This window comes from Lissotriton vulgaris, chromosome 5 (genome assembly GCF_964263255.1).
Source record: "Lissotriton vulgaris chromosome 5, aLisVul1.2, whole genome shotgun sequence".
In the NCBI taxonomy this organism is placed as follows: domain Eukaryota; kingdom Metazoa; phylum Chordata; class Amphibia; order Caudata; family Salamandridae; genus Lissotriton; species Lissotriton vulgaris.
The window spans coordinates 443462904-443488923 of NC_141693.1; the positions used below are offsets into that span (position 1 = coordinate 443462904).

Sequence of the window (26020 nt, forward strand, 5' to 3'; positions counted from 1 at the left end):
CCTCGGGAGTATTTAGTTTTGCTTCCAAACTGGGCAGTCCTCGCATCCCAGTTATGCTAAATGTCTACAGGCACAGATGCGCTTCTATTGCCCTATATGGCTCAGGAGTATGGGGCCATTGTAACCATGGGGATCTGCAAGTAACAGAGAATCAGTTCCTCAAGAGACTTCTATGCCTCCCCTCTTCGGCATCCACCGAACTGATTCATAAAGAGGCCGGGCTGGAACATTTGACAGATTTAACGGGCTTTAGACCCCTTATGGTTTGGAGGGCAATCTGGGCAAAGGACGAAACCGGATATACCAGGCGAATTATCCAAGACGGTCTTCGGCTGGACAATGTCCGCAAGATCCCCTGGTTAAAATATGTTTTAAAGTCCTACAAAGAAATCTTCGATCTGGATATTTTCGATGACCCCCTCCCTATGTGTTATTAATTTACCCAAACGGGAGGTTAAAAATGTTTTTTTGGGGATCAAATCCAATACGCGTAGAGTCCAATGTAGCCACTTTACAACCCATGTTTTTTACCATTCTAACAAGGAGGAAGGCCAGGGCATGCCTAAGTATCTTAAAGCAATCACCAAACAATCACATCAGTTTGTTCTCACTAGGTTGAGATTAGGCATCGTCCATAATTTGGTGGCATTTCCACGGATGAAAATGTATAGTTCAAGCCCCTGTCTGTGTGATGGCACCACCAAACAGAGCACATTGCACTTTATGCTAATCTGCCCATTGTATTTGCACATTCGTCTATGTTATCTTAAACCTGTTTTTATGAAATACTCTGCGTCTACAACTGCTCATGCCATGAAATTAGTATTTGCACTCGATACTTTGGATATTTGTTTTTTTACCACTACCTTTATTCTAAAAGCTGTGTCCCATAGGAAAAGTCTGACATTTTAAGTCTGATTTATTTGTATAAATTTAATCGCCCGGTCGAATGCTTGTCTTCAATTGAGCTGCTCCATTTATTGTAACTTATGTAATTTTTCCTGTTCTGTAATGTATTTTATCAAGTAACATTTTTTTTAATACTGTATGCTTTTAGGATTGTTTATGAATAATCGAATAAAGCTTATAAATTGAATTGAAATTGAAACAGCTGTGGTATTATGCCTAACACCATGTGCTTTCAAATATTCTTGAAATTCGTTAGCTAAGAATTGTGGACCATTGTCAGTAGTGATGGTTTCAGGATAACCTTCCCTATGAAAAATTTCCTCACAAAAGTTGATGACATTAGAAGCTTTGGTTTCCTTCACAAAAGCTACTTCAGGCCATTTAGTATAATAATCCATTAAAACAAAAGCAAATTTCCGGGAATGATAGTAGTGTCTTGTGATACATGAGATTTGTCACCACACATGCATGCAGCGCAATTCCTTACACACCTTTCAATGTCTTTGTCTATGCCCGACCATCAGAAATCACACCTTGCTCTCCTTTTCATGCTTGACATACCAGAATGTCCTTCGTGTATGAGTTCTAACAATCTAGAGCGTAATACTGAGGGTACCACCAATTTATCTGCTCTCCAGACAATCCCGGATACAGATTACCATACCATTTTGTATTCCGTTAAATCTTTGTCATTTAACAAACCAATTCGAATGTTTTGACAAGCATGAAACCACGCGTTGTAAGATGGGATAATCCAACACAGCTTGTTTCCATTCTTCTACACTGATGGCACCATTGCATGCCTCAACTACCGTGGCTACCAACCACTACTCTTTAAGTTCCACATTCACTTCAGATTTATCTGAATCATCAGAAAGAGTAAATCGCGATCAACAGTCTTCGTTGACATTCTTGATACCAGGTACGTACAAAACATGAAAATCAAATTCTTGTAATCTGTATATCGATTTTACAGTTCTAGGAGTAGCTTTACCCGCTCCCTTACTGGTGAAAATATCTACCAAAGGCTTGTGGTCACTCCTCAGTTCAAAATTTATGCCCCACACATAAGTTTTGAAATAATTGATACCCCAAAAAAAAGCCAAAGCATCCTTTTCGATGACTGAATAATAAGCTTCAGCACCTCTGAGGGTACGGGAAGTGAAAGCTACAACCCATTCAGAGTAGTCCTTTCTTTGCATTAACACAGCACCTAACCCGTAAGCACTAGCATCTACTACTATAATGGATTTGTTATGGGGATCACAAGGTTTAAGAGCCACAGCTCATTCTTTATGCTGTCAAAAGCTGTCTGACATTCAAAATTCCAGACAAAATTAATGCCTTTCTTCATAAGGAGTGTTACACAATGGACCATTGATGCAAAATATATCACAAGTTTTGAGTAATACTCCGCTAACCCCAGAAAATAATGTAATTGCTCTTTATCTGAAGGAGGCGGAGCATTTTTGATGCCATCAAGAAGATTTTATTTAGGTTTAACTCCCTCTGCAGATAGAGTATGTCCCAAATAATCAATTTCTGTCATGGCAAATTTACATTTTTCAGCAGATACAGCCAAACCAGCAAGTTGTAATTTCATCAGAACCTAATTCAAAATATAATCATGATCAACATCATTTTTACCCCAAACTAACACATCATCTTGAAAAACAAGCATGTTATCAATGTCCTTAAGAATGCTACAAATAAGTCTCTGAAAAACTGCCGAAGCAGAAGCTAATCCAAAGGGCATTCTTAAAAATGTAAATGTACCCTCAGGCGTGATATAGTGAGATGACGAGTCGGGTGCAATTTCATCTGATGATGAGCATTAGAGATCTATGGATGAGAAGTATTTAGTATCTTTGACAGAAGCTATCATCTTGTTAATGCGTGGTAAGGGATGACAATCAATCCAGATGTTTTTGTTCGAGTCCCTCAAGTCCACACACATGCGCAAGTTTCCATTAGGTTTGCGTGCCAAAACGACAGGACTGATCCATTCTGACGATTAGATAGGTTTGATAATATTTTCCCTACATAATCTAATTCTAGTTTTAATTGAGATCTTAAAACAAATGGAACATTTCGAACCTTGTGAACCACTGGGATGGAATTTTATTTTGAAAATTATACGGTGCTCAAATTTATTTAAGCAACCTAACTTGGTATTGAACAAATCAGGAAACTTTTTACTCCATTTGGAAACTGCAGTCTTGAGTTAAAAGAACTTGATTAGGATGATTGCGATCAAGAATTATCCCTAAACTCTTTTGTTCTTTCCAGCCCAACAATGCTCTGCCTTTTTCAACAACATGAATTTTGGCTTGCACATCTCTATCTTTATATAGAATGTTGCCAACAAAATACCCTAAAACAGGAAGTTTGTTTCCACAAAACCCAACAGGTTTCAACATCAGAAGGTAATGGATTACATTTGCCAATGGATTACCAAATATTTGTCAATTATGGTAAACGGAGAACAAGAATGCGCCCATAAAAAAACATTGTACTGGTTGATAGAAAGAGCACATTTGGGTGGCTGGTTTTTACCTGATACTTCATCAACTTTGTTGTTCCAAATGACTAAGACCTCAATTTCACTGTCACTACCATTCTGAGATGATTCACTGGTGTCAATTACGTTCACAGAACGTTTCCAAGATTCACGATCCCCAGGTCTACACATTTTAGAAAAATTACCTATTTTGTTGCATTTAAAGCATGTAACATTGGTAGCTGGACTCCATGGAGTGTCAGCAGAATGTCTATTACTGCCACACCTGAAACAAAAACGCTTATTAGGAGTGAACGGCGTCCTTACACCGTAGAATTTAGCGCGGGAATTGGTATTTTTTTCATTTACAAAGTTAAATTTTGACTTAGGTTTGACCACATCATAGTGACGATTTGATTTAGCACTTAGTATCCTTGGTTTGAGACTACCAACAGCACATACATCGCCGTGGTCTTAGGTGTGTTCATTGTTTAACTCTTTTACATAACGTGAAGTATTTTCAACTCTTCTGGCAACATTGATTGTCTTTTGTAAAAACTGATCTTTTAGCTCTAACAACCTCTCTTGAATCTTGGAATTGTTTGTTCTGTTAATGAATTGATCTCTAATAATCTCATCATGAAGATCCTTGAATCTGCATGATGCAGCTAGGTGTTATTAAAACGGCAACATACTGTTCAATAGTTTCTCCTGATAATTGAGCCCAGGAAAATAATTTATGTCTTTCAACAACTATGCTGTTTTTTTTACCATAATTATCCTCTATGGCTTTTAATGCTTCTAATTACTCATCAGAAATAAATTGTTCCGTTTTTGAACTATCAAAAACAACCTCCTCATCACTAGAGTTACCATCTTCCCCACCTATAATATTTTGAGTAGTGGAATGTACGACTACTGGTTTTTAAAACTTTTCTCCCCTCTACACCTAGATTATGCGTTATATTCTTAGTTCTTGTATTTATTATTTATTGTGTATGTTTTAAACACTGTTTGTATCTTAGATAGAAATGCATCTTTCAATTCTGTGTTGCTTAGCAGTAATGGAATGTTGTGTTCCAGCTTTGCAGTTGAAGGCTGGAGCTGAAAAGACTGTTGGATCTGAGTGCTGTACTGTTCCTAAGAATAAATCTTCTTTCATTTTAAATAACTCTTTTTTGTCATTTCTGAATAGAACATAAATTTGGCGACTAGGCGGTTAAGACAGCACTCCTTGAACCTGGACCCATTGTTTATTTTTAACATTTTCAGAAGATCCTCTTAGAACTAGTGTCTCCTTTTAAAAGGGCCAACTTACTTGAAGCCAAAAAGGTTTTGCCACCAATTGCTTCAAGATAGGTTTCAAAAACCTCCATCGTACATATTATACTAGGCAGCGCTTGTGGAGGGCGGGCTTAATAGCCTCCCCAGATTGCCTCAGATGTGAATCAGAAGTAGGTACACTGCTACACACTGTGTGGGACTGTAGGGTCATACAGAGGTTCTGGGATGGGGTGTTCAGATGCTTGAATGAGGCCCTGGCCTGGGGACTCCGGAAAAATCCTAAGCTGGCCCTCCTCCATGTAATGGCTGTTGTGTGGGGCAATCGTTATAAGCGGCATCTACTCTTGTTGGGGCTAACCCTGGCTAAACGGGACATAGCGAAATCTTGGAAGGCGCCCGAGCCCCTTCACTTATAGCTTGGGAGAATGGGATGGACGTTTGTATGGGTCTGGAACAGCCGATATATGTGGCATGGGGCTGTCCTCAAAAACACTACAAGATCTGGAAAAGGTAGGCAGAGTATCGGGGTCTGGAATTGGAACCACCACCTGAGGAAGATATATTTCGGCTCCCCTGACAGCCCGACAGCTCAAGCTACATGCGGACATTTTGGCACATTTGGCAGGAGTTTCATGTCTTCAGTACAATACGGGCGGATCAAGCAGCGGCGCGCGGGGGGGAGTGGGGATGTGGGGGTCGGGGGTGGGTGGGGGGAGGTAGGGACTTTGATCCTGGTTTTCTGTTTACAACTGTTTGACCTCATACGAAATAATTGCATGTAATAGTGCTTTACAATTTGCTTCTGGCGATTGTCTCTGGTGTTCAGAGCATTACTTGACATTTTTCATGCAATCAATAAAATCTGTTTAAAAAAAAAAAAGATAGGTTTCAAAAGATTCCTGCCAATCATCTTATGCCATAGGAGGAATACCGGGATTCTGTAAAAATGTGGGTGGCACCAACTGAATTTGTTTCCATATAGGAAGAAAATGATAGTTAAGTTGAATGTAAAGAACAGTAATTAGACATAAAATACTACTATAAAATTGTAATGTAAATTTAAATGGCAACACCTAAAGAAAATAACACAAAAAATTAAAGTAGACACCGCTGTCCCATTGCTTAGTATTGTGATGCTGAAGTTCGCGATAGTCACAGTTAAAAATAACAAATTAACATAAATAATGTAAACACCGTGGTCAAAGAAGCCCCATTTTATACTACTGATGAGAAATATAAAGGCAGAAAAAGTCACGATCAATGGCCAGAATGAAATCCATATGAGAAGCAAAGTACCTGGTAATTAAATTTCATATGTTTCCATGCGCGTGTGGTTTTTATTTGAACACTGTCAAATACTTGCCGACTTGCTTTATCTGAACACGCACTGTCAAATACCTGCTGACTTGTTTGAAGATCTCTCACTGAGCGCGTTGCTAAGCTACATCAGGAAACACACCCATAATGCAATGCGCGATGACGTTGGAAGAATGATCACCCCGGCGTCAGCAATGGAAAAAAATGCCCATCACAGTGTCACAATGGAACTTGTGTCCAGCTTCACCGTAGAAATTTGGAAGATGCCGGATTTGAAGGTACACAAGATACATACAACAAGTAATTTCTGTACTTTGGTCGCATCAATAATAAATGTTAGATCTTTGTTAAAATCGCCACACCAGTCTGAATAATATCACACTCCACGTCAAAGCGAACACAGTCAAGGCCTTTAAATTCATGACATGGCACTTCAAAGTAGTTGCACAAATGACACTGTACCTCGAATACGTATGCCGGTCACAGGATCACCATAGTGTGAAGACTGTACCCTAGTAGCGCGAAGACTGTACCCCGACCACTAGTAATCACTGTCTAATGTGGTTGTCTTCTTCAAGATACGTTAATAAATACTTCTTCCGTCTCAGGGGTTGCACTGGGTTCAAGCTTCAATCCCACCCTCTTCGCCACTTTGAAAATGATGACAGGTCCATTGTCCTTTTTAAGAAAATTAAGTTTAATGGTAATAACCCCCGAGACACACAGTCGTGCCTCCACAGCTTTTCCAACTGCTCCAGCTCTCCTTCAGATTCTACACTCCAGAATCTATAGAAGAACCTGGCATGAGCAAAGAATCCCAACTACTTCTACACCCAAGATAAAACATATTAATAGATATAACACCAGTCGCTCTGCTTTTTCCCCCTAAATTGTTATGGTAAGTACTTAGGTACATCCCAGATTGGATACTGGGGTACCCATATAAGTCCCTAGTATATGGTACTAAGATACCCAGGGCTGAAGCATGAATTATGCCACCTATGGGAGACCATTCAAACTGTCACTACAGGCCTGCCATTGTAGCCTGTGCAAGCTGGTGCTACCACTTACAACAGATATAGGTTCCCTATATCTAGGGTCACTGCACATAACCTATAGGTCACCCCTACAGCAGGTCTTTTCAATCCTGAAGACAGGGTGCTCGGTTCTAAGTGTGAGGGTGCCCCAGCATGAGCAAGACACCCCTGCAGCCTTCGGAGTCCATTCTCCCGGGTTGTGAGACAGCCACATACAGCTTCTAACATATAGAAGGGCACCTCGTCATTATGCAATGACCATCTCGAAACTAGCTGTAGCAAACCCGGTCATGCTTTGTATCGAACATGTTCGAATCATACCCCATTACAAGCACTGAAAAGATCCTCCTTTAGGCCCTCAGTGCTCCTGGTACCAGTCTTCTGGACCCGGATTGCACAACATAGCTTCTGCCGACCAGAGATCTGATTCTGCCCTCCTGCTGCTGAGCCAAGCTTGAGCAGGGAAAGGCAGAACAATAGGTATCCTGTCACAGGGAGGTGTGACAACCTCCCAGACAGGGTCTAGTGTACTGGGGCCGGGTGGGAGCGCTTGCCAGCGCCACTCAGTCTGCTTGAAAGGCACATTTGGTGCCCTCCTTGCACAGTCTAGTTCAAACCAGCTCAGGAAGCTGTGGCTACCGCTCTGGCGAGAAAATGGACAAAGGCCATATTTGAGCTTCGATGTTTTTATGACCAATTTTAGCACCAGCCTATAAATAAGCGTCTTAGGGTCAGATTATGTTGCTTGGTGTTGCCTCCAACCGAAATCATTGCGGAATTGGGACCGACCGCAGAATTATGATGCAACCGCACTTGGTGCAGTTGCACCCCCCGAAGCTTGTGCTGTGGCAGGAAACTGGCCGTAGCACAGGCTCCCTTAGGGAAATGTGGGAATTAGTCCCTGAACTGCATGGCAGGCACCGTAAGGTGCCTGCCACACGGTGCAAAGTTGAACGTGGGGGGCACCATAGGCGCCTCCTCAGCTCCAAACCGGAGGCTGCAAAGAGAAGGTGGACCATGCTGGGGTCCCCCAAACTCTTTTTCCTTCAGGCTTTCCATGTCGGAAAGCCTGGCATGGAAAACCTGTCGGGGAAACTGAGCATCGTAATCCCAACACCCATCAGAATCCAGCCAGAATGACCAGCCTGTTTCAATTCAGACCGCCTATATTTTAATAAGGCGGTTGTAATTTAAACAGACTATCTTGGTCCGAAAGCCTCCAACCTATGGTTGGAGGCTTTCCAACCGAGATTGTAATAGGCTCCTTAGTGTCATCTTTGTGTGTATCTCGATTGTTGTCATCTATAGGTATTACCAAATAAAGTATAAAAGTTTGACCCTACCAATATTTCGATCATATTAGTTTCTCAAGTTTATTTTTTTTATTGATGCCACTGAAGGCAATACAAACATACAGTGACAACCTATAAATTATACTTTATAAATAAATGAAAAATAAATAAATGAAAAATAGTTTTAAAGGAAGTCATCCTTTATCATCCCCTCAAAGAGAACACAAAATCATCTCCTCAAGGTCAGTAACAAATTTCCTGAGATTGAAGCATAACTAAATAAGCTTAAATGTAATCATGTATAATAACAATTCATTGACTCTACCTATTTTTAGTTAATAACAATAAAAGCCTGTGATCATTGCTCAGAGAATAACAAGAAATTAAGGGGTGTTTGGCAAGCAAATTGATATAGGGGACAAAATTGCCTCACCTTTTTTTCCACCGCATTCTTCCCAGTCAGGTTGTCAACTAACATTTTCTCCTCTTCAAGATCCACCTCCTATTTAGACACACCTAACTATCATATTGTTGTGGGAATCCCAACCAATCTTCGTTACATTTATATAGGATTTTATTTAGAGCTCTCCTGATCTACTACATAACTTTTCTATTTTGATAAAACTCCTAATTACTTTCTTTCCCAGTGCATTACTCCTGGAATTACGATCCTCTTCCATTTTCGTCTTCAGTGATGCAAAAATAATATATCAGTGCTCTCTGAAGTGTTTTCTAGTTTTTTTTATAATAGTCGATAATAGTTGGTGCCTTCTCCAGCAGTCTGAATATGATGCAAGAATGTTAAAATTGGTCACTCCTGACCCTAGAATTTGCCTGTTAAATGTATGGGGCCCGACCAACCTGACACTACATGGGCGGCAGTGGGTAGTTATTGGGATGATGCTAGCAAAGCGGGATATATCACAAAAGTGGGGGGGCGTCAGAGGCACCGACTTTGGCACAATGGTGCAGAAATATGGACATGCTCATGGTGAGGGAGCGGGCGGTATATCAACAGAGGGTTAATCCACGTAAATGGAATAAGATATGGTTGCCATGGAACGTTTACAGGGGGAGCCTTGTGACCCGCTACCGGAGGAAGAAGATATAGATAGTTCTGAAGAGGACGAGGATATAGAGTAAGATGGGGAGAGTAGGAGTGGTGGGGATGCGTGGATACAGGCTGATTTGGGATCTCCCGTGCCCTCCTGGCATGGACGATAAATAGACTACTTGCGGGTTGTGAAGTCTTGTTCGCTGTACTGACACAAACAAGAAAAATGATGCTTATTCTACATGCTTCTGAAATGCCAATCTATAAACCTGAATGTTGACTGTTATGTAATTAAGAAAACGTTGCAATTTTGATGGGATGTGGCTGAATGTTGACGCTGCACCTTGTAATGCCCGACACTACTGCATGTGTTAACCTGATGCAACAACAAAAATAAATTAAAAAAAAAAAAAGGTTAAAATTATCATTTAATATTTACATTTTAGTAACCAGACCCAATTTTAACCTAAGAGCAAACAGAGTAGTTTGTGCAAGTCTCAGCCAATGTTTCCAGAAATACATTTCTGTAGACTTAATCTTCACTTGGTCTTTCACGTGTAGAACTTTACCCATACAGTAACAAACTCACTATTTTTATTTACCTCATAGGTATCCTTTAACACCAAAATTGTTTTATATGCCATGCAGTTTCCCCCAAGTTAAAGAAAGCATCCTTGTGCACCAATGAGGGAATCAAATAAATTACTTGGTGGCAAATTGGAAGAAAAACACCAGGAGATAGTTTCAGGAAGACAATTTAAACACTATGAAAATGAAATTTATATTTTGTCAGTTTTTGTCTAAACACTGGTACTTCTGTTTTACCTGACACTATCTTTATTTATTAACACTTTCAATAATCTCCAAACTTAATTAGTGCATGTTGCAGACCAATTGAAGTCAAGTCAAATAATAGTCTCTTGATCTCTTGATGTCTTCATTCAATTTGGGGGGCTTGTAGGGGTACATCATTCTTGTCTCCAAGGCCTTTGAAGTAGAGCTCCTGCTCTAAATCTCTACATTGCCTATGTACCACAGCACTTTTTAATATCACTATTCAGTTCAGGCATTAGTTATCTCAAGAACTGAATACGGCTGCTCTACCCTATCTGGCCTACTAAAGATTTCCACTGCCCCTCTAAAAGCCTGCCTCAACGCAGCAGCTAGGCTCAAAATAATTTGACCACATTTCACTACATCTGAAGGCCTTGAACTGGCTTCCTCTTGAAGCCGGAATCCAGCTCACGCTGGCCTGTTTCACACACAAAGCCCTATGCACTAACTTCCCAGCATATCTGGTATCTGGGAGACTCAGAAGCTCCCGGTCCGCCAGAGACCATGTGCTCCAGCCACCCCGCTTCAGCAAAGAAAAAAACATAACTAAGCGTTTCCTGGGGCTGAACAAAGAACCTGGAACTCGATACCATTCTCCATCAGAATACCACCTTCTCTGTCAATCTTCAAAAAGAAAGTCAAAACCTTCCTAATAAGCAAATTCCTCCAATGACTTTCCTTGTTGCGCATAACGCCTTGGGTCATGGCTTTTGTTTCTGTGCATAATTTCCCAAACTGATTGGCCCTTTATGTGGACCAATTCTCACTCCTTCAAATGTTCCACTGGTTCTCTCTGCCTTTTTGCTATCATATCTCCCCTCTTATATAATTGCTGTTTTTCTCTTTTTATCACGGCCTTGTCGCTCTGCTCATTAGGGAACTGTACTGATTATTGTATATAACTCTGGCTTTGTCCTAATGTAGTCCATTCCCTATTCTCCATCCTTGTGTTTTGGCTGTGCCTAACCTGTATTCAACGTGTTATCCCTGTAAAGCGCTCTGATACCCTAACGGGTCATGTTTGCGCTCTATAAAACCTCAAATAATATATAAAATACTAGGTTTCAAACCCCCTGTATGTTTGTCTGTCAGAACTCTTGAATTTGATAGCAGCGAAAGCACTAACCCTACATTTACAAGTACATTCATGATTTTTACATTCATCCTTTTCTGGAGACTACACTATGCTTCTATGGCTTTTTGTTGTGATGGTAATTTTGTGCGCTAGATTTGTAACATCGCTACATTGCCCCTTCTCACTGGATTTATCATGGTGTAGTTCTGAACTTTTCTCAATATTCCTCGGTCAGTTTTCTATCTAAAACTCTATCCACTAATTTACCATTATCAGATAAATACCAAATTTCCTGACTTCATCAATTTCATTAAGTTATCTATTATGGCTCTTGAATAAAACTTTTGTTGCCTTATTCCACGTTGTTCTCCTCTGTACTGCCTTTTGGAAATGTACTAATGCAATATCATTTGACATTAAACTTCTAAGAATGTAAACTGTGTAGCATATTTAAATTCTTGTAAAGTTCATACACTCATGTTCCTAATCCTAAACAAACAGATCTTTACATTGTAGGTTTTACTCCAAATGTGTGTGCATTTATGTTGTTGGCTGATAATTCGGTGGTCTGTTTACGGCACACAATTTTTCCTCCCTGACCTTTAACAGCCTGCCAACAAGAAGTTCACAATTCTCACCCGTTTTTCCCTGAACACAGGTCTCAATATTCCTTTCATCAGCTATTAGCTTCTGATTAACAATCTTGCTAGCTAGCATAACTTTTCACATGGCCTTTTTGAGCAGCATAGCAATGGTGCAATCAAGAAAAAGGACCCTCACTACCCCTAGTTCAGTAGCAAAATGACAGCCACAACTGTGGTCTAATGGTCTCTTCACAACGCTGAGTCACAGGCTACTGCACCTGCATCATAAATGATATCTATACCCATGAAGAATGCCAAATCATAACAGTCATGCAATTATTCAATGACAATGCCTACAAAATAAATTACACTATACTGTAATACATTGATCTTGTTCTGGTTTATTAACTCTGGATCCCTACATATTAGGAGATAACTGTAGCAGCTGCAAGAGACAAACTTTTTGAAGTGTAAAGTTGCATCCCTGAACCAGACTCTAGAATATCAGACTTATTTCAACTTTGCAAATGGCATTTGCTACAACAGCCATTACGCCACTATAAGGGAATTTCCACCTTTCTGTAAATCTAGCGAAGAGGTGGTTTTGTGGATGTTTCCCAGTGGCGGAACTGGTAAAAGTTGGTGAAAACGCACAAACTCACAATGTGTTCGCTTTTCCCTACCACCTGCAAGTAGTTTCCCACCATGAAAAGACTTCTTGAACAACCTCACACAGAGCTTTCGAAAGAAAGGAAGGTTTGAATCTTCTGAGTTGATCACACTGATATAATCCTATTCAGAGAATCGGACTATGCAAGCTTTTACATTTGGAGTGATATAAATAGTGAGCTTGCAGTTCTTGATCCACATCTGAATATTAGGCTCAATGATTAGAGCGGCAGACCCTGATTCAGAGGTCTAGCCCGGGACCAGGGTTCAATTCCCCGCCTCGGCGGGTCTTGGGCTCAAAATTCCAAGGACCTGATAATTCTCGCCTCGGTGCCTATTCCAATCATGGAGTCCCACTCTGCAACTCTGGGCAATAGCTTGCTTAATCTCCACAACGGCCCCCACAACGCTAAGGATGCCTGGCCTCCACCTTGGGGGTGCCCAGGAGTGGACGCCTCACAGGGAAAGCCATGATGGGTTCCACAGCGGTCTTCGTACAAGCGCCTTGAAACCCTTGCGGGTGAGTAGTGCGCTTTACAAGTATCAATTTACATATTTACATTTACAGTTTAGCCAGGAGAAGAGGCAGAGGCAATAATCTAATTTTGCTGGGGTGCAATCTGAAGGGAGAAAATTATCACAAATTTGAACAGGTTAGTGCTGAAGATTTTGGCCTTTCAGTGTCATCATAGGAGGGTGCCTTGAGATCTAGCAGAGTATCATACTTTCACTAGTGGATGGTAACATCATTGCCCCCTTTTGCTAACAATTCTAGTAGATCCACAAATATGGAAAGCTAAGGGAATTAGGGGTGATTCCTGAGGTACTCCAAAAGTCGATCGAAATATGTATGAGCCATTGGATTCAATCTGTACAAACTGTGTGATGGCCTTTAGTAAGGGTACGTTACCCAGTACTGATCCCACCAATACCCATGCAGGTGGAAAGCTTGTGGATAGGATCCCAGAGTTGTCCATATCAAATTACCTCTTAGTGGTCGAGTAAGAACAGAAGGGAGGGAGCCCAATGGTCCATAATAAGTAGAACCTTATTTAATCCGTGTAGGATATCCATTATTGTACTTCAATAGCTAATTGATATTTTGAATGAAGAAAAGAATGAAACAATTTCCAAAGCACAACAGCTGCTCTAAAGAGCACCCTGGCGGCATCAAAATAAAGGAACTGGCACAGTGTGACATGTTAACATGAAAAAGACAGGTAGATTTTTAGCAGCTTTCAAAAATACAGCTCATTGCAAGTAGTACATAGTGCCAAGCCTTAGCCGCCATGAAAGAAAAGAAGCAAGCTCCCCTTGAAAGACATCTGATCCTAGGAATCTGGAACAAATGAGCATCAGAAAATCACAAAGTTCTAGATGGAATCTAGTGCAGGAATTGTTCTGACAAATATTTAGGACCAGAGTTGTAAAGCCTTGTATGAGCCAGCACCAGAGCTATAGAAATGATGTGATATTGATACACGATGAGGTAACCTAAGGAATAACTGGAATTACACTTTCTGGACTGTAAATGATCGAGTCGTCCAGTGGCCAAGATATACTGCATTGGCATAATCCAACCTCGCCGTGATCGATGCTTAGACCAATGATTAGTGATTTCGAGAAGATCCAGAAAGTTCTTGAGAGAAAGCAAAAGAGCAAAGCAAATTTAGTTTATTTCACTCTCAAATTTCGAACTACTGTAGATAGCTGAAAAGGAGGGGGGCAGACCACTGGCCACCAGTTATTTGCCCAGTTATCCCGTGCAGTTAAAAAAAAATAAAAGCAGGATTTCAGGGTTATTCTGTTCCGTACAGTCTATTACACTTGTGAGACAGGATTTAAAAATGTTCTGGCCAACGGCTGTGTTTTTGTCAATCCAAAAGATCAACTGCTTCACATCTGCATATTAGATGGCACTAAAGCCGTAGGACTGAATCAGAGAAGCCAGGGAAACTATGCACGTTCAGCATTGTGGGGCTAAGTTAAGGGCCCTGCAGCACCCCATATTTAAGCAGTTACTTCCTGATGAGCAAGGAGACATGAGCCCTGATTGACTTCTGTCACAACGGAAATACGGAAACACTGTATCCATCATATGAAAAGCTGTTTGAAAATCAGCAAAGGGAATGACACAAAGCAAAAGACAAAAGTATGCACTTTAAAAGTCCTCCGCTAAACCAATTGGCAGTTTTTTGTGCCACTGATCACTGAACTTCATTTTAACATCAATACGAAGCTTGTACGCTCATAATGGGAGAAAGGTGGAAATTGAGATACCTTTATGAGCAGTGCTGGGATAGTTGTATACCTATTATTGTTTACTTACAGAGAGATTCATAACTGTGCAGAGGCAATATGACCTTCAGGTTGTTTTTATTTTTACCTCACAGACTAGCGCTGTTGATGGATTATGATTAAAGCACAGGAAATGTCAAGTCAATACTCCTATTGCAAAGCTAAGGCAAGCTCTTGAAACCAACATAGAGGAGGTGTCATTACTCCAGTATTCCCTTCCTTCTCATCAACCATCCCCACTGATATTTGTTTGGAGCTCTATTCCAATGTATGTGTCCATAATGCAATTCGGAAGGTCCAAGACAGACATGTCTGGTTTATCTTCTTGCATCTGGACTTTGCTGCTCTTTAATTTTTGCTAGGTTGTTCCAGTAAAAATTGTGGTTTAGATGTTAGCATTCACCTCAAATGAAGATGAAGCTCATACAAGTAAGTATGGCACATGGTTTCCGGATAGCAGCATACAATGTACTTTATGATTGACTGTTTTTTCGAAATCCTGATCAAACAGTTTCAAGTGCCGAGTTTGTCATTCGACTAAGTGGTCTTGACAACTCCCTAGTTTGCACCCTAAACATCTCCTTCTAGCCTTGGAAATGCATATTGCATGTTGTGTAGTAACACTAGCTAGCAGTAGGTCTACGTTCTTTAAGCAATAGTAAAACATTCATGATACAGACACAAGTTTAGTTGCTTTGATATCATTTGCTATAAAGGATAAATAAAAACTTCCAAGTCTTTATTAAAACTCACTTTTCATGACGAAAATTAGCACATAAAAAAAAAGAATATAGAGACTACTTCATACTGGATATTGAAATGCACATAAAGAGACCATGTGTGCATTACATCCTGTATAGGAAATGCTAATTTTTTTGTTTCTAAACCACATCATTAGAATTTAAAAGCCACTAAATGTTAACCATCCTAGATTACAAATGTACACCAAATACAAGAAACTTACCTGTACAAAACAAATGTAAACACTGACCCTAAACCCAAATGAGCAATGCTATTGTCAATAAATTAGAAGTTATATATGGTGTAACTGTGCAAATGTTATTTTGCTTTAATTAAATATTCATATTATAATTCTTCAATATGCAAATTCGACATGCTTACATTATCCACTTACTCAAAACCTCTACATTAGCAACATGTTCATTTACCCATGCCACTCTAGCTGCATATGCCATTTTCTTCATCATATACAAGATGACAAAGATCCACAAATACCTGTTGAAGCAAGTAACTGAATATTCTCCAGGTTTGGAAAGAACAGAAGTATACCACAATGAATTAGTTTTTATTATATAAGAAAAAAACATTTATACATTACATTTCTCAGATAATTCTAATAAATCTAAGTCAGATATTTATTCAATGGTCTAAAAAGCTCACACGTTTCCAAAGCAGTTCTATCACAAACTTGTCCTGGACATGTATGTCTGCAATCGTATTATTCCTACTCTTGTCATGCATCACTAATAGTTCCCTGCATGCCACCTCTTTGCTGCGAATTGGGATAATAGAGGAACGGTCCCTCAGATGCTGTAGGATAATTACATCCTCTTAGGCTTCCTTTTATCAATTGCTCTCAAAAACAAATCTTGAATGCCACTGCTTATATTTCCTATGAGTACCTGTAAAATTGTGAATGTTAAAATAAGAATAAATTATGCAACTAAAATACCGAAACAAACTGTGGCACAATATCAGAATAATATTAATGTTGGGGGTGAGGGTGGAGATACAGTATACAGAGATGGCTAGAAATTTCTTATGGCAAACACTATTTTGTGATTTAAATAAGTTTAAGGTGGCACTGAATTTCCCTTACTTGCTTGAACTTCAGATGAAATCTTGCCTTTTCACACTATATTAATAAACTATGTTCTATTAAGTGTTTTTTTTTCTCTTTCTGGATATATTGTGTTTGCATGCTGAATTCTATACAGGAGACGGTGCTGGGGACCATAAGTAAATCAAACTCCATTTTGAGCAAATATAAATATTATGCAAACAACCATGCTGTTATTGGCCAGGCACTATGTAAATGTACTATTGGCTTCAACACGGTACTTTCTCCAACAGCTACTTGCGCGACTACTTTTGAAACATAATACTCAGTAAAAATCCAATTCCAAAAATATCTGTGGAATGAATTATGAATTACTAAAATAAAGTAGATGAGTTATGTAATTTCACAAAAATATTCATCGCACACTAGGTTTACAAATTCAAAGACTAATAGGATTTAAAAATATCCATACCACTACACTCGCACACCAAACTACTAATGAGATTTGGAATTGCATTAAATAAATAGAATTGTATCCATGTGTTCTGTTGACATGATACTTTAAAGCCACAATGGTAAAACGATTGTGACAGTTTGCAAATATCGAATGCGGTAGGAATTTTAAATTGCATTATCAAAAATAGCATAAACCTATGTAGTAGAACTTAATCGTACTGCACTTTCATTGGCTCATGGAATCCCACTCTTATTTACAACTTACTGGAATACAGGACTCCTCTGTGCAAGTCCTATTAAAGTTCAATCCTCTATATTATTTGCACTCCAGTATTCTAATGACAAGGCATCCTACAAGGGAAACGGGTAAAGAACATTTGCTGCTACTTCCGATTTCTTTGGAGTGGGGAATGACCAGGCTGTGGTGGTTTTCAAGCTGATTTAGTCGTAAACTTTCCTTAGATCTGCATTGAATATTAAAACGCCTCTTTAAAAACACAGTCTCTAGATTTGCCTTTTAAACCTGAAATAAAATGATTTTGTATGTTAAATTCTAGGGTAGAATGAGGACTTGCACTGGCAAAGTAAAGCTGGGCAAAATGATCATCACCCTAGAGCATAACTATTCAAACAAACTAAGAAAAATTGGACAAGGTTAGATCGTTTGTTCAAACATAACATGCATCCAACAATGATTTTGGTAACGCCTCGGCTAGTCATATTCCCTTTTATATGACTCAATTCTACACTTTAAACAAAGAAGGTAAAACGTAGTCTAAGCACAGTAAATGCAACAAATCTATGACTGCAGTTGAATCTGCCATCCTTCTTCATTAGAAATCCGTTGCTTATGCGGTCTCATGGAATACTCGTTTGGTAGGGCATAGCCAATATAGCATTCTGTTCGCTTTCAAAGCAGATTTCATAATTTCATCAGTTTTGAAAATAAAACTAAAATAACCCAAGCAAAGTGTGGAAACTTCTTCTTGTTTAAGTAGCTGGTTCACTCAGTGTATTTTCTATGGTTTTCCCCTCATACCCTGGTGGTGGCGTCAAGGGCACTATAGTTTGGACCAAATCAGCCTTACTTGATTGGTTTTCTCTAAAGTCCTTGAGATGGAGTTTATCGGATTTGATTCTCCGGACTTTCAATGGTTTCACCTCCTTTTCATTGCGGGAGTTAAGTTTGCCTTGTTGGTGCTCATTGCTAGATCCATCTTTTGGACTTATTGTCGTTGGTGTGTTTTCATCAAGCTCGTTCAGTGACTCGTAGGAAGGCAGAGACATGCTGATCCTCGCATTTCTATCAAAGGCTGTCTCTTCATTTGCGGAAAATTCAGGCCCCATAACATCTTCATAGCTTGGAATTGAATATCGGAGAGCATGTTCATCTTCCTGGCTGCACAACAATATGAAAAATAGCAAATTTACCAAAAATAAAATATAATTTTCACATTCAACTTCAAAACAATCGTTTATTGCTGGAATGCACAATAACTGAATTCTCATATGCAAATTTGTGGTTTGAAAAACTCCAGTAAAGGATTAAATCAAATACATTAGAACATTTTCATTGGCAGATGTATAACTAAATTTAAAGCTGTAATATGCACTATTTTAATAGTGCAGCAAAAATGTAATTCAAGCTTGCATGTTCCTCAAGTAAGCTGTGGAAAGTTAAGGGCCTGCAACTTAAAGCAGCATTTTGGATGTTCAACCTATTCTGCTATATTTGAAATAGGGACCACATATTTCTACACCAGCGGCACTACTTTTCAGGTTGCAGTACGTGGTCTGTCTCCTCGTCCAGCCCCAAATGTCAACCTTCAAATTCCCTTTGCCGGCGGCACCGTTAACACCAAAGTACCTTAATACTGGTTCTTTTATGCCCGAAAGTATACCTAAACCCAGTTGCAATTTAGGCCAGCAGAACAGAGGCCAGCAGAACAGAGACCAGGCTAAAGGGTAGAAATTGTTAAAAATGCGAGAATGCGATGTGGATCTCCTTGCAAAGAGCCCTATTGAAATTGACTGCCAGTATTTTAGCCAATATTGGTGTGTTAATGCTTCTGCTTTAGAAAGCTGCAAGCAACTTTCAAAACAAATGTTCGAATCCCAACCGGGCAAAAGTCAGCCTACCGAGGTCAGTAAAGCAGTACTACTGAATTGGGTAACAGTAACATCTGTTTTCTACAGCAACAAGTCTGTGGCTTAGTGGTGCCTGCAAACATCTATGAGAATGGCACTGCTGTTCAGATAGGAGTATCAAGGTAGTAAGAAGTGGGCTCTGGGTGACGAACACTCGAGAGTTGGGGTGAATAGGATCTCTGTATTCTGCTTCTTCAAATAGGGCAACACAATGGAAGGAATGGTCTCTCTTACCATACTCTAGCATAACAAGCACTGGCAAATCCAACAGGTCAGGTTCAAAGTGACAGTGCTTGCAAACAGAGATGCATAAACAAGGTTTACAAGCAATAATAATAATTTGCTATTTATAGTGCACATGATTACCCCCAAGGGTTTTCTGGCGCAGGGCAAAGGCAGATAGGATGTGCCAGAACGCTGACTTAGAATAGCCAGGTCTTCAGATTTTTTGCAAAAGGTGAGTAATGACTTCCAGTTTCTAAGAGCATCAGGCAGAAAATTCCACAACTTTGCAACTAGGTAGGCAAAGGCATATGCGTCAGAGTAAACCTTGGTACAGTAAACAAAGCTTGATTCGAGGATCTAAAGGACCGAGTAGGCTGGTGAGGAACTTCCAGTTTCTGGGTGTAAAGTAGCGCCAAGCCGAGTTTGCCCGTACACATATAACACAGTGCTTTAGCCTCAATATGTTTGGAAATCTTGAGCCAGTGCAGTTCCTGAAACAAGTGCGAAGCTGAAGCATATTTAGGTAAATGAAAGAGCCTCCTAGCAGGAGAATTTTGAACAATCTGCAACCAATGGACAGAGGGTGTATTCGCACCTAGGTACAGCACATTCTATAATCCAATCTGGATATGACTAGTACCTGATTTACAGTCCTTTGAACCGCTAAGGGAATTAACCCAACACTCTTTTTCAGCCATTTAAGGACTGCAAAACATGTGGTAGTTACTTTAGTTACCTGTGGTTTCATATAAAGGTTTTCGCCAATACGAAAGATTAGAATTTTCACCTTAGTAGACGGAGATTCGCAGAGTCCCTAAGGATCCCGTCCAGTGTCTCGGGCCGCAAAGGAAGGTGTTACGCAGATCCATGACCTCAGTCTCGTCACCATTAAGTTGGAGTACATTTTTATTCGTCCATGACAACATTTTCATCATGCTCAGGTGCAGCAAAGACGGCTTATGGTTCTGTACTGATGACACAGAAAAGATGATCAGTGTATCATCGGCATATGAAACAAGCATTTGCAATGCAATAGGTCTCGCTATTCCGTGATTTTGAGCTATTGGCATCGTACATTACAATGTCTTTTATTGATGTTTAACAAACCTGCAATAATAAAAGGCATCATCATTTACATTACCAATAGGTCAAAGTTTCTAAAATGGGAGACCTAGTGCATTACAAATGCTTTTTGTTTAAAAGCGCCCCATGCTGCGCTTTCACGTTAATTGAGGCCACGCCCCTTTCTTTAGACTAGCTGTGTCTAAAGAAAGGTCCGCCGTCGCTATTAATGTGAGCATGGTATGGGGGGGGGGTTTACCAAAAAAAGCATTTGTTTGTCAAGTTGACAAGCACATGCTTTTTTTGGGTAAAAGAGTCACGAGATAGCTCACATGGGGCGTTGAAGGTTGCAGGAAATCATGTATTGCCTGCAGTAGACAAAATGCATTAAAGAAAATAGTGTTTACAGAATAAATAAGACGTATCATGTAACAAACGAAGTAAAAGAGACCGTCCTCGTGGGAGGTTACAAATGAAGACAAGGCGGTTCTAAGGCGGGACTAACCAGCCTATTTAAAAATCAGAAGCCAGAATTTATGAAGGACAATGACACAAGCCAATGACAAATATGGGAGGAGAGTGGGCGGGGCTTCAAGTCTATATTCCAATACAACATGGCTTGTAGAGCAGCGCATGCACTGCCCAGGTTCGACCTAAAAAAGGTTAAGCCCACAACTCTCTGCTAGGTCCGGCAAAAGGCGAACATAGTTGTTAAATAGAAAGGGCTCCGCATAGAACCCTGTAGAACTCCTGAATTTAGAGCTTGTGGTTTGGCTATAACATTAGCCGAAAAGACCTGATACAGTCTTTTAGGAAGGAAACAAGCCACCACTAGACTGAACTTTCAGGTCCTAATGACTCCAGTCTGTCAGCCAGGATAGAGTGGGACATCGTGTTAAATGTCTTGCTCAAATCCAACAGAATGAGTGCGGCAGTACCTCCCTCATCCAAATGTTTCTTAGATGTACCACCACTCCAAGAAGGACGGACTCAGTATTGAGAAGCTACATATTGGCGTTAGTAGTTCTGGTGGCAGTGTGGGTTTGTTGGTTGTACCGGTATTGGCAGTGATGATATCAGTAGTATTGTGATGTTGATGGTGGTATTAGTGATGGTGGTATTGGTGGAGGTATTTACTGTAGTGCTGGTATCGATGTCAGTACTAGTGGTGTCTAGGACTAGTATTGGTGGTATCTGTAGTGGTGGTATTGGTGATATCGGTAATGCTGGTGTGAAGTCGTGGGACTGGTGGTATTTCTATTGTGAGGTTACTGGTGGCGACGAGGGTGGTAATACTTACGGTGCGGGATTGGTGGTAGAGCTATTGATATTACTGATTCTGATAAAGTGCCCACATTGTTGTGTACATCTTTTGTGAGTCATATTGAAAAAGCCTGACCTGCATACTAACATAAAAAGAAATCTGTACTTATTCCATTGCTGCATGTACATTATCCCAATAACATTCTTTAGAAAAACGACATTCTCTTCTGATAGAGCTAATCTGGGCCAAAAATCGAAGCAGAGTCCATGTGGCCAGACTGCAGTGCTCAGAACTGGTGGGACTGACAATTCCAGATATAGAGGAATACCATCATGCGGCTTAGTGGTAGCATGCAGAGCACAGTACTGATGGGACACTGATGGCAAAAGTACCGATCAGAGAGACGCTCACATATAAGCTGTACAATAGGTGACAGGCGCTGGTGGACATACCCCGCTTGGTGTGCATTACGTTAGGAGAATGGAGCATGTACCTAGCCAAATGGGGCAAGAAACCTCCATACTCAAGAGACCAGCCACTCTGTGAACTCCTTGAATTGCGCACATCAGACTTCGATATGAACAGGTCCAGATGGAGAAACGGGGGTTCAATTAAGAAGCAGACCTACATGACTCAGGACCCATCATTACATTGGAGCTGGCAGCAGTCAAGTTTAAGAAAGGAATGTGACGATATCTCCACTACTGTGCAATACGAAGTGTATGCAGAGAACTGGAGCACAATCATCAACACCGCCCCCCCACCCGCAAATGAAATCACATACACTAGACTTACTATTGCAGGCACACCATTGCAGAGGGCTGATAAGAATCTCTATAGAGGTGAGAGTGGATATAAATAAACCCAAACAAAGTGTGGATAAAATGGGCAGCGGATTCTGGGAAGGACTTTACAGACAAGTAATGGAACTAAGCCCTGTTGTTCACACGCACCACTGGCTAGTCATGAGAGATTACACCTCATACACTTTACCTTTCTCCACAGGATATACATCACATCCACCATGATACTCAAGACAGACATCCACTAAGATGCAAGACAGCCTCACATGCAAACAAATGGATGTAACACCTACATATGACATGGGAATGAATGCCCGAGGATTCAAGACTACTGGACACAGGTCGTAGGCCATTACAATTGAATATACAGCTGACACCTCAAGTGTATCTGCTTGACATCCCAACAAGGAGCAATACAAATAAAATGAGGAAAACATTGTGACATTTACCTTCCTATTGGCCAAAAGGAGGTTAGGGAGACATTAGATGAGTGACAAGTCTACAAAAGTAGACAACTGGTTAAGAGTTATGGGCGAATGGTGTACAGCGGAGGAACTACGGATGATGCACAATAGACAAGGCTATTCCTTAAGGAACCACTGAGCTCAGATATTGGGACAGAGCACAGCGTCAATAGAGAAATGGTTTCTTGTGAACACTCGCAGAAGATTGAAACCTGCTGCAACTTTATTGGGAACGTCATGAGGCGCGGAAATATTAATGCAAGTATTGTGAGAGCTGTTCAACTGGGCTTTATAATGCCTGAATGCTAAGGATTGTTTACTGTTACTATTGCATAATATTTAATAAAGAGATATAAAAAATGCAATTTACAAAAGTGCCTTCACACCAGTACAGCTAAATACCTCTAGGTACTATGAGGGATTAGCAGAAATATGCTCATGTTTCTGATAATTTAACACATCCAGAAGAAATAAGACTAAATAGAGGATAACAACAATGATAAATGAAGTGGCTAGGCTTTAAAGTTAAAAAAAACATACATTTAATTTAAGAAATTTAACTTTGAGCACTTCAACCAAATGGCAGTTTATTACCAAATATCAATACTCTACACACTATTGGATTAAAACAGAGGGCGAAGTGGTATGATCCAAAACATTTTGTAGCGGAACCTTTTCAGGCTTTATCCGTTTAGTCACAATGGGACTGTGGTCTTCTGAAACTTCTGGTCATTCAATTTCCCCATTGGTCTCCCACGAAAAACGACCCAACTTCTGGAGTAGGCCAGACGTATCTGTGCTTTAATGGATCGACTTCCTTTTCACCTCCCCAACAGTAAAGCCTGGGAAGAGCCCCATGATCGCAGTCCACTTCTCTGACCACAGAGCAGTAAGTTTTGAGGGGGAATTTACAGGGAAGTTCCCTGCTGATCCAGTATCGTTGAAGCTGAACTGCTCGATTTTGGAAAATTAGGAGTAGGTGGCGGACCTCAGAACCGTGTATGTAGAGTGGAGGGACATGAAGGACCTCTTTCAATCCACCAGCGAGTTGTGGGAATGGGTGATGGACAGGTTCCGGAGCTTCTTCTAGGATGCAAGCAGGGCTGCTGCATGGGAAAAGAGGTCGTTCAAAACGCTGTAGAGAAAACTGCAACAACTGTATGAACTCTAGATCAGGGGATGGGACGTGGATGATAACTTGAAGGAAACCCGAAGAGGGCTCACTGAGCACTTTAGGGAAGAATCCATGAAAATCGTCTTCAGGACCAAAACCAAGAACCTCGGGAATGGCGAGAAATGCAACTTGTTCTTCTTTAAGAAACTTCACTCGGCCCACACATCGCTGGTAGAGCTTCGGGATTCAGAGGGTAACCTCCAAAGTGAGAAGTAGGAAGTCATAAGAGTTGTGACCGTACCAGACTTTTATGGCAAACTCTACTCAGCGAAGTTGTCGGAGAGAGCCCTTGCAGATAGTTTCCTAGAGGGCATCTCAAAGACACTGGTTCCAGTAGAGAAACAGGGCCTGAACGCTCTCTTCACCCTGGAAGAGCTGCACTTGGCCGCCACGACCTCCAAGAGAGGCAAGACACCCAGGTCTCCCAGTGGAACTTTATATTGAACTGTGGGACCTGATCAGGCCAGACTTGATGAACCTCTATAAGGAAATGGTGGGCAACGGCAGTATGCCGCAATCCCTGTGAGAGGGTATGATAACACTCTTCCACAAACAGAAGAGAGAGAGAGAGGAGACCACATGAACTGGAGGCCTATCTCTCCTCAATGTGGACTACAAAATTCTTGCGAAGGTGATGGCCAACCGCCTAAAAAAAGTGATAGCAAAGATAGTTCACCCTGACCAGTCCTGTGGGATACTAGGTCTGCAAATTGCGGACAGACTGGCCCTGGTCCGGGACACAATCGAGTAGGTCAAGGGCCACAAGGTCCCGACGGACTTGGTCAGCCTGGACCAGGAAAAGGCGTTCGACCTTATTTCCCATGAGTTCATGGACCGGACACTCAGAGCACTGGGACTGGGAGACTTCTTCTGTGATGTGGTGACCACAATGTATAGAGACATCACCACCACCGCATTGGTGAATGGCTGGAGAACCGACCCCTTCCCCAACCTGTCGGGAGTGAGGCAGGGCTGCCCACATTCGCCCCTCCTGTTCATCTGTGTGATTGAGCTCCTCGCCAAACTCATCCAGCAGAACAAGAACATCAGAAGAGTGAAGGCACCAGGAAGCAGGGGACAAGGCGAAGTGAAGTGCTCCCTCTACATGGACGATTTCTCAGTCTTCTGCGCAGACGTACCATCTGTTAAATAGCTGGAGAGGACTTGTATCGAGTATGGGAAAGCATCAGGAGCAAGATCAACAGCGCCAAGTCGGAAACCCTACTCTTTGTACACTGGACCCCCACCTGAAACCCATTGTCATTCCCCATCAAGCAGGACTTTCCGAAGATCCTTGGAGCCTGGTTTGGCGGAGAAGATGCAGCAGAGAAGACATGGGAAGAGAGACAGCCTCCGGAAGCTGACAATTAAAGGGAAGTCTTTGGTCCTGCGGAAGAAGACCCTGCCAGGCTCCAGTACGTCACTTAAGTGTAGCCTGTGCATACCCCGAACAGCCAAGGCCATACAGCGTGAAGAGGGCAGTGATGTTCAAGACCCACAACAATGGAGGCAAGGAAGTGCCAGACATCACCACCTTCCTGAGGTGAATCTTTGTGTGGTATTGCGTGAGGAACACCCCGAGGACCGGAACAGGAGAGCTTGTCGGCTTTCTGATGGCACATTTCTTCCTGTTGCCCACGTGGTGGCACCTCAGATGGGGAGAGTGGGTGAGCGCCGTCCCATACAACTTGGAAACACCTCCACATGGACCCCGAAGCTTGTCCAACACCAGATACATGCAAGGGGCATCAGTGAGCTGATCAGCGCACT

The 26020-nt window shown here is 41.1% G+C and overlaps 1 protein-coding gene across 3 annotated transcripts in view; it reads right to left on the bottom strand.

The window, feature by feature from the left end:
* Positions 1 to 16144: 16144 nt before the first annotated feature.
* Positions 16145 to 26020, bottom strand: part of TMEM51 (transmembrane protein 51) — a 190095-nt gene continuing 180219 nt past the window's right edge. The window contains exons 3-4 of one of the 3 annotated variants that reach the window (XR_015295892.1): positions 17062 to 18509; positions 16145 to 17006 (exon numbers count right to left, since the gene is read on the bottom strand). Coding sequence is in view for 1 of the 3 variants with exons in the window: in XM_086921873.1 (XP_086777999.1) it covers positions 18101 to 18509 (409 nt within the window). In the remaining 2 variants the exon portion in view is untranslated. Of the gene's footprint in view, positions 18510 to 26020 lie in introns of all 3 variants that reach the window. The other 2 variants (XR_015295893.1, XM_086921873.1) reach the window with 2 other exon arrangements.